Source organism: Neomonachus schauinslandi, chromosome 15 (genome assembly GCF_002201575.2).
Source record: "Neomonachus schauinslandi chromosome 15, ASM220157v2, whole genome shotgun sequence".
NCBI classification, from domain to species: domain Eukaryota; kingdom Metazoa; phylum Chordata; class Mammalia; order Carnivora; family Phocidae; genus Neomonachus; species Neomonachus schauinslandi.
Genome location: NC_058417.1, coordinates 17,901,865 through 17,911,204, shown reverse-complemented (window position 1 = coordinate 17,911,204; position 9,340 = coordinate 17,901,865). Strand labels below are relative to the sequence as shown.

The 9,340-nt window shown below is 54.4% G+C and overlaps 1 protein-coding gene across 2 annotated transcripts; it reads right to left on the bottom strand.

The window, feature by feature from the left end:
* Positions 1–1,643: 1,643 nt before the first annotated feature.
* On the bottom strand, positions 1,644–7,881 carry SLC46A1 (solute carrier family 46 member 1). 2 transcript variants are annotated; one of them, XM_021704163.1, is made up of 5 exons: positions 7,633–7,881; positions 6,368–7,220; positions 4,260–4,343; positions 2,560–2,716; positions 1,644–2,033 (listed from the first exon to the last, which is right to left on the bottom strand). In XM_021704163.1, exons 1-5 carry the CDS (start codon positions 7,858–7,860, stop codon positions 1,976–1,978), a joined length of 1,380 nt encoding a protein of 459 aa, XP_021559838.1. In that variant the 5' UTR covers positions 7,861–7,881; the 3' UTR covers positions 1,644–1,975. The 2 variants fall into 2 exon arrangements, with proteins under 2 accessions (XP_021559838.1, XP_044777539.1); XM_044921604.1 differs by lacking the exon at positions 4,260–4,343.
* Positions 7,882–9,340: the final 1,459 nt, after the last annotated feature.

The following is a 9,340-nucleotide window of genomic DNA, read 5'->3' as shown; positions in this document are numbered from 1 at the left end:
GCAGTATTCAGGGAGGCTGCCAGGCCCTTTCTTCTGTTCCTACACCCTCTACTGCTGCCCCTTCTTGTCTCTGGGGAATCGGAGCCCAGCCTCCAACCCTGAGGGGATGATTCCCCAACCCCCCACCCCCAGCCAGGCTTGGCCCCACAGGGCTGGTCCTGAACCAGGGCTGAGAAACAGCCTTTCCCCCAGAGCCTGGTCTGACGCGGGCCTGCAGGGTCAGGGGTTTCTGCCTGGCTGGGCTGTAGTTGCTGCCCCCAGGTGGGGGCTCAGTCAGCTAGGTCCCTACCCACCTCACCCCAGCCGTCCCCAGGGACTAAGGACTGCTCGGGGACACCCAGAGCTCAGGAAGTCCAGCTCCCAACTCCTTTATTCTCCCCTGCCCAGGAAGAGAGGCATCTCATTCTAGAATGTATGAGGTGGGAAGGGTCTCAAAATGTCATCTAATCCAGTGTTTCCTAACTTGTCCACCTGTGATCAGACAGTTTGGGGCACTGCTGACGTAGCCCTTCGTAGGAGAGCTTGCTCAAGGTCACAAGCGAGCCAGAGGCAGTGCCCAGAGTAGAGCCCAGGCCTTTTCCCCGACCCTCCTCACTGCCTCATGCTGGGACAGTCGGTGGAAGAACTGTATTCCCCCCTTGCTTTGGCCTCCCCATGATAGAGACAGTGAGCTGGGAATGTGGCAACAGGCCCAGGCTGCAGAGGCCACAGTTGACCCCGCTCTGCCCTGCACCGTCCCCATCGCACCTGTGTGATTTCTGGGGCAGGGGAGAGAGAAGGAGGGTGGCAGGGAGCCAAGCCCTGTGGCCAATTCACGTCTGCAGGCAAGTGCCACCTGATTTGGGTCTGTGTGGGGGCTTGCAGCCCTCATCAAAGCTGGTGCCTTAATACTGAATCCAGTTCCGCCTTTCAGCTTCTGGGCCAGGCTTTCCTGACAGCCTGGAAAAGGGACCCTCGTTCTCCGAGAAGCCGGTCCCCTGGATCATATTGGGGAGTCACGCCCCTCTCCGGTTCCTGTTGAGCTACAGATGCAGGAGGATGGTCTCAGCACTTGGCCCTGCTGAAATGCGTGGCAACGGGAGCACTGGAGGGCTGAGTAGTAACAAAAACTGATCATACTTGGGCTGGTGGAGCCGGGTTGACCCGTAAGGTGCCTTCAGGGAATGGATCGCTGACAGACCCTCAGGAACAGGCTCTGCCCCCAATCTCTCCACTGGCCTAATGCCAGCCCGGCAACCCTCCAGCCCCGTCCAGCAGCTCAGGAGAAGGGGGTGAGCAGTCAGACGAGGCACGGGCCAGCCATGCCCGGCACAATCCCATGGTAGCTCAGGGGGCTCCTGCCCAGCCCGGAAGCTTGCTTTCTGACCTCTGGTGGGCAGACTGGGAACAGGAAAGCAGACAGCCCCACAGCCCCATGCCTTGGGGGCCTGGAAGGTTCACTTCAGTGTGATTTATATGGATTTATTGTGATGGCACTGCTAAGCTCAGAGGATCGATTCCCAGCACTCTCCCTCCAGAGGGCACCCAGCCGCTCCCACAGCCTTCCCCTCAGAACCACATCCATCGCTGAGGAGCCGCTGGTGGCTGCACACTAGAAATGGCCCAGTGAGCTGTACAGTTTGGGTTGAAGCAGAGATGCCAGCCCTCGTGCTTCAGCTGGTCCCTGAGGTGCCCCTCCATCGGGACCTCTCTGCTCCCCTGGAGGGTTCTCTGTGACCGATGGTAGAAAGGGTACACCGACCCCTGTTCCAAACGGCCCCCCCCACCGCCTCCTGGAGTAGGACTTTCTGGGTACAATTCTAGATTAGAGTCCTAGGCTAGCACAGCCGTCTAGCTGGACTGCTCTGTCCAAGGCAGACACGTGCCCTCGGAGGGGAGGTGCCAGGGTCGCTGCGGGCTGGGATCGAGATACACACTTTCAGTTGCTTGGTGTTTGCTTCGCTCCCTTTGCCCTCTGTCCTCTGGTCCAGGCAGATCAGGGGCTCTGAGGAAACTGCTGGAATTCAGGGCGAGGATTAGCCTTTTCCAGCACCCTGTGAGAGAGACCAGAGAAAGAGTTCAGATTTGACATGGAGAGACACCCTCAACTCTTAGAGATGGCACACAGGCTTTATCGGGTGGGCTGGTACAGGTATTCCCTCCCAAAGCTGAGAGGTGGAAGACAAGGCAATGTCCAGAGACAAGAGGGCTCTGGAGAGCAACTCTTAAGGCTACGGGGGAAGAAGTCAGTAGGTCAGGCTAGCCTGGGGCCCAGCCGAAACTAGCTGAGGAAGCTCTCCAGGCTTCCCTTTAGCACATTTCTGCCACCATACTTCCATCTGCAAAATGGGAATGGAGGAGGAGGGGAGCCGAGGGAGAGAGCACAGCCTTGCCAGCAAGCAGTGGTACCCTGACCGAAGCTTCCCCTAGTGCCCCTCTGCCCTGCCCTTGGGAAATGGCTCCCAGATGACTAGGCAGCTGTCCACAAGGGGGTTCCAGGTATGAATTCTGGTTGCGAGGAGGAGAAAGGGAACCTTTGGATAAAGGGCATTATGATCATGGGTCAGAGCCCTGCATTACCCAATCAGAATGGCCGGGATGAAGAGGAGGCCAGCTCCCAGGAGGAAGGGGAACCCCTTCATGAAGTTCAGGGTGGCTGGGTAGAGTGAGTTGAAGATGCCAGAAGCCATCAGCATGGCCAAGCTATTGACGCAGGCCACAGCAGAAAAGAGAGCACCTGTGAAGAAATAAACATCACACTCTGGGGTGTGAAAGACCTAGATTCAAATCCCAGCACCCCTAGCTCACCACTGTGTGACCTGGGGCAAGTCACTTAACTTCTCTGAGTCTCACCTTCCTCAACGATAAATCCTACATCGTGTGTTGTGATAAGGATTCAATGAGGTCCTGCATGGAGAGCAGCTGGCACACAGGGGCCACCAAACAGATGGCTGTTATTAAATCCATGTATTCAAAGTATATGTGATATCTTCTACCAAAAGCCCGATAAAATGGGTTTTGGTTTATCCCCTTTGGGAATCATCTTCTGTTTGGGATTAACTGCTGGCTTAATTCCCAGTTCCAACACTTATTATCTGTGTGATCACTGAATAAGTTGCTTATCCTTCTGGGTTTCTGTCCCCCTTCTGTTAAACAAGAATAACACCTATTTCATAGATTGGCAGCAACAGTAAATTCACATGTAAAGCATCCATCACAGGCCCTGGCCCCCTGAAGGTAGTCAGTTAGGGCTGTTCTTTTCTCTGGTTCCCCCTTGGGGAACCTCTCTGGGTACCGTGCGATAATAAATCCATATAAATCACACTGAAGTGAACCTTCCAGGCCCCCAACCTCCGGCCCTTGGGGCCTCTCTGGGTACAGTGAAGGTGCTAGAAAAAAAGCTTACTGAGTGAACGAATGAAGGTACATGGGTTCTGGGGGGCAACAAAATGAATCCTTAATGGGCTACCTGTGGCACCGGATCCTCCTTCCAGGGCAGATGGGGGGAAAATGGATGAGCCAGATATTTCCAGACTAGGATCTAAAGACGCAGAGGCCTGAGAAGCTATTCCTTAGAGATATGCCAGCAGAACCCAAATTTTGCAAAATGAGCAACAACCCAACAGAAGTTGAGTTTGAACTCTGTCAGAGTGTCAGAGCTGAAGAGCCTTGTCATCAAGAGCAAACCACTCATGTTACAGAGGAGGAAACAGGTGCAGAGACAGAAAGGGACCTGCCCAAGATCACACAGCCAGTGGGTGACAGAGCCAGGACCAAAACCCGTATCCCCAGACCTGCTGCTCTTAAAAACAGAGCTGGGTTTGCATCCTAGCTCCACCACTTACTGAGGGACCTTGGGTGACCCGATTTAACCCTCTGGGTCTCTGCTTCTCGTCTGTCACTTGGGGACAAGGAAATATCTAAAGGTTGTTTGCTTCCTCTGAGCTTGCACACTGGCCCTAGTGAAGCAGGGAACTCTGCATCCATTTTACAGATGGAAAAGCTGAGGTCTGGAGAGAGTAAATCCTGTGCTCGGGTTACCCAAGAGAACAAGTGTGCCCTGCTGACTGCAAATTCCAACCCAGTGATCTGAAAATCCAAGGCACTGTGGTCCTCTGCCAGCCCTAAGCAATTTGACAGAAGTGCATTTGTCTTGGCTACTAACTTCTCCGGGGTGGGAGGGAGGAAGGTAAGCTGCCTCCTGGCTCCCAGCTGCTCTCTGCCCAGTTCAGGCAACACTGGGTATGAGGAACCAGATGCAGGTTGACCCCGGCACTCACCCTGCTCTGACTCGCCCACCAGCCTGGAGAGCTTGGCCCGGATGATGGGTGTGGTGACTAATGACAGGAACAGGAGCCCATACCCTGCAGAGAAAGAAACAATCAAGAACATGGGGTCAGGGAGAGGGGTGCCCAAGCATCCCCCATAGCAGAGCTCCTATACATACATAGCCCATGTGGGACTCAGGTTGGACACAGGAAGAGCTTCCTTATTGGTGAAGGAGACAATGACCAAGGAGGGATGGAGACCACCTTTCTCAAGGCTTGACCTACCAGCTACCTCTTTCATGAATGAATGCTGATTTCCCTCCAATTATGTTGTCAGAACACCTCTTGTGGCCACAGCGGGCACCACCCACTCACCTTGCGCTTCGAAGGGAGATGGCAAGGCACAGAAAACAAGCATGGGCTTTGGAGTTGGCCCTGAGTTCCTAACCTGACGCCATTGCTTACTAACCGTGTGACCTTGGACGTGACTCCTGTCTATGAAAGGATAACAAAGCCTTCCTCACAGGATGGTTCTGGGGTGTGCAGGAGGCTGAATAACGGTCCCCCTAAGATATCAGGTCATGATACCTGCAATTTGTAAATGTTGCCTTATTTGGAAAATGGGTCTTTGAAGATGTGATTAAGGATCTTGCGATGAGGTGATTTTCCTGGACCAGATTGGGCCCTAAATGCAATCACACGAATCCTTAGAAGAGGGAAATGGAGGGAGATGTGACAGATGTGACAGAACAGAGAAGGCACACAGAAGAGGAAAAGGCATGTCACCACAGAGGCTAGAGATTAGGGTGACAGTGGCCACAAGCCACGGAATGCTGGCAGCCGCGGGAAGCTGGAAGAGGTGAGAGAGATTCCCTCCCTGATCCTCCGAAGGCAGCATGGCCCTGCTGACCCCTTGACTGGGGCCCAGTGATCCAGAGACTTCACTTCTGGCCTCCAGAGCTGTGAGAGAATACATTTCCATTGTTGTAAGCCATCCAGTTGGTGTTCATTTGTTACAGCATCCCTGGGAAGTGAATACATGCGGTAACATCTGTGCAGAGCACAAAGTTAATGCAAGTTCCTTTTCTCTTTGCATTTGTTACTCACAGGTGTACAAGGTTTCTTTCATAACAGTTTCTCTCCCTTGTGTGACTGTTGCCTCCTAGAGGACAGCGGATCCTCGGAAGTGGGTACATGAGGCAACCCAGCTGAGTTAAGACATCTGTGATTGCTGATCAGCTGACTTTGTAAACAACATATTTTAGGACTCTATCAAAATTAATCTGTCCCTCGGGCGCCTGGGTGGCTCAGTTGGTTAAGCGACTGCCTTCGGCTCAGGTCACGATCCTGGAGTCCCTGGATCGAGTCCCACATCGGGCTCCCTGCTCGGCGGGGAGTCTGCTTCTCCCTCTGACCCTCCCCCCCTCATGTGCTCTCTCTCATTCTCTCTCACACAAATAAATAAATAAAATCTTTAAAAAAAAAAATTAATCTGTCCCTTTAAAAAGTTAACTTCCTCATTCCTAGCCATCACTCTCCCACCGAAGAAAGAAGAAGGGGGAGGAGGAGGGAGGGGAAGAAGAGGGAGAAGAGAAGGAGGAAGGGGAGGAGGGGAAGGGAGGAAGGGGAGGAAGAAGAAGAACTAAGGCAGGAAGGAATTTGGTATCTGTGGTCTGAGAAGACTAGCTTTTTTAAAAAACTCCAAGAAGCTGACCAAGGATATTTGAGGTAGGGCCTGTGATTCTTATCAGAGAAGTGAATATTAAGGTATTAGTGGCATGGACTTTGTTTAAGAATACCATAAATACTGGCTGTGGGAGGCTAACAAGTGAAGCAATTAGTGTATGAGCCATACTTGTGTCTTCTGCTCTACCTTACTAACGATGTTTATCATTGACAATGTGGATTAATTACTAAGGCTACTGAAGGTCTGTCTTTTCTGTTTAACAAAGATGGCATTTTTATGAAGTTTCTTAGTTGTCTGTCCTCCAGTGCAGGCTAGGAGCCTAATAATGTTTCTAGACACAGGTACGAACCACATTTAGGGGCAGTGAGTGTCTGACCACCAATTTTCACCCAGCACCTTTGGGACAAACTGTCCCTGAGCCCACACACTTTACCTGTAAACATGAGGGGAGTGATGGTAGCGAACGCAAAAACCACCATCCCCAGAATGTTGAAGGCCAGGCCAATCTCGGCCACCCAGGTGTCAGCCAGGCAGTGCTGCAGAAGCCGCAGGCCCAGCAGGCTGGTGAGGTAGGGGAGGTGCTGAGCAGCAGAACCATAGCCGATCAGCTTGGAGTCCCAGCAGAGGGGTTTGCTCAGCTCGTAGAGGGTCAGGATGTCCTGGGCCCCAAAGTGCACAGTGACTACCATGAAGATGGCCAATGAATACAGGGCTAAATGCTTCCTGGACTTCTCTGGGGCCGGATTCACGTACAGCTGGACAATGGATCGGTGGTGACGGAGGGTGAAGAGCCGGGCAGGCGTTGGCTCCTTCACCGTCTCACCAAAGCAGAAGGCTGCATAGAGAGCCATGGCTATCAACAAGGCCAAGGCCAGCCAGAAGGGGTTGGCATAACCCTGGGCCCGGAGCCAGTGGCCCCCAAGAAGGCTGGCCAGCATCCCTGCCACCCCGATGCAGGCTTCCAGCAGGGCCATTCGAATGGTGCGGCTGCGGTTGGAGCTGACATCTGCCACGGAGGCAAAGCTTGCAGCCAGAAGGCCACTGAAGTCCCCAAGGAGAGCGCAAAGGATGCGGCCCAGCACGAAGTAGCCGACGTGGAGCTGCAGCTGCACCACGAAGATGGACACCAGCGCCTGCAGCAACAGGCCCAGGGAGGCCAGCACCAGCAGTGGGCGGCGGCCCACGCAGTCACTCCAGGCGCCCAGCAGGGTGGATGAGAAGAGCCCCACCAGGAAGCCGCCCATGTTCATGTAGAGGGTCCAGTGGGAGGTAAGGGTCTCCACTTCCTGTGGGGACATGAATCTTAACCAGGTTCCTCACTCTGGGTTGCCCACCCCGCAAACCATCACCATCCTGGAAGATACAGGGGTGGGAACTACCTTTGGAGCCCTAACCCTCAGAGAAACGTTGGTAAAACTCTCAAAAAACTGGCCCTGGGATAAAGGGAATTTACCACGGTCCCATTCCCTTACTCTTACTCCCTTTTGTTAATCCTCACGGCCTCGCTTTACCTAGAGGCACTTTAAGCATCCCCCACTTTGCAGTGGTCCCTCAAGCCCCAACTTTGCTCTGGCCCCGCCCACTACCCAAAATCCAGCGGGCACTCTCCCCGACGCAGGCCCCGCCCCCTCGGCTGCCCCCGCGCTCCCGCCGGGGGCCCGCCCGGTGCCCCGGTCTGCGCTTCTCGCGCGCTCCTACCTTCATGATGGGGTCCGCGCTGTGGTTGCTGCAGCTGCCCCTGTCGCGGGTACCATTGTAGCCGAGATCGGCACTGAAGCGGTGCCACAAGTATTGCGTGGTGAGCGGGCCCTGCAGGACCAAAGCGAAGTTGGCGAGGAAGACGAGCGGCTCCACGGGGCCGCGGCACAGCACAGCAGCCCCGCGGCGCGCGCGGGCGTCGTTCAGGGGGCTCGCGCGCCCCTCCATGCGCGTGCGCGTCAGGCTTTGCGCGAGACGGCTGGCTGGGCTTCCTGCGCCTGCGCCCAACGTCCCCTTTTTAAAAAAGTCTGGCGGGGCGGAGCCGCTGTCCCCCTCACTCTCGCCCCGCCCGCTCTGGGCTGGTGAGGGCGGGAGAGGGGCCCCACACCCCTGGCTCCCTGGCTCCCTGAGTGACCTCACCTGCAGTCTGTGCAGGGATACCGCCCTGCAGCACTATTTTCCAGGCCCAGAAACGCTCCAAACGATAACAAAAATATCAGTAATTCACATTTATTGATCATTTGCCGTGTGCCAGGCACGGTACTAAACTCCGCGTGCATTATCTTTCTACGGCTAGCCATTATTAATGGTCACGGTCTACAGATGAGGAAGTGAGGACATGGGACGCTCAAGGTGGAGCCCTAAAACCCCTGACCTCTGATGCCCATGCTGATGTTCTGCGCTGCAGCAGAGGCAACTCAGAGGGGCTGGGCGCAGCCTCAAGCTCTCCTGCTTTGGTTCTGTTACCTAGGCCCTGCTACGACCTTGGGCATGGCACTTATCCCCTGTGCCCCGTTTCTTCATCTTTAGAATGAAGATGCTAATTGAGCCTGCCTCAAAGAGTTGCCGTGGAAGAAGAGTTCCTGGTACATTCTAAATGCTGTTATTGTTATTACTAGGCCGTCACTTGCTCCATTCCTGCCGCGGGATCTTTGCCTGGGGAACTGGTCTTGTGTCAGAGGCTCAGGGCTGGCTCTGCCGTTGGGGGAGCAGAGGAAGAGAAGTTAGAGGAGGGCCTGGGAGGCCATCGGGTGTGGCCCTATGCTCCAGGTGCTCCTACTGTAGGAACTGGGCCAGAAGGCAGTCACACCTCCTGTCTGGGCAATTTTTATCGCCTGTAAAAGGGAAAAACATTACCTGCCTTTCTCTCTTATCATTTACTCACTCAGCCCATTTCTTGAGCACCCCTTATATGTTAGGGACCATGCTGGGGGTGCTCCAAGAACGCCTTTACCAGGCCCTGTAGTTTTTAGAATGGTGGGGGAGACACGTCAAAGAATCCTACTAATCTCCAAAGGAGTTCAACTGTAGAAAGAGCTTTAAAGGAGAGGAGCTGTGGGAATCCAAGTCTGCTCATTCGGGGGCCTGACCAGGTCTAGGAGGGGCAGGACCCAAAAAGGCCACCTTCCCTGACAATAACACAGCTGAATGGATTTCTGGAGGCAAGCTTTGTGCCATGACCCACAGGCCTGAATTTTGGGGTGGTGGAGCTCCATTTTTGGCTACTATGATTGTGTGTGGGTTTGTTGCTGGCTTATTGACCATTCCCCACCTCCCCTGAGCCAGAAAGGGTCTTAGGCTCACAATAGGTAGATGCTGGCTAGGTACTGGTGGACTGAATGAGGCCTGCACCCCCCACCCCACCCCCGCCAGAACCATTACCACCCTGTGGTCATCCTAGAGGTAGGAAATCCCACATTAAACATAC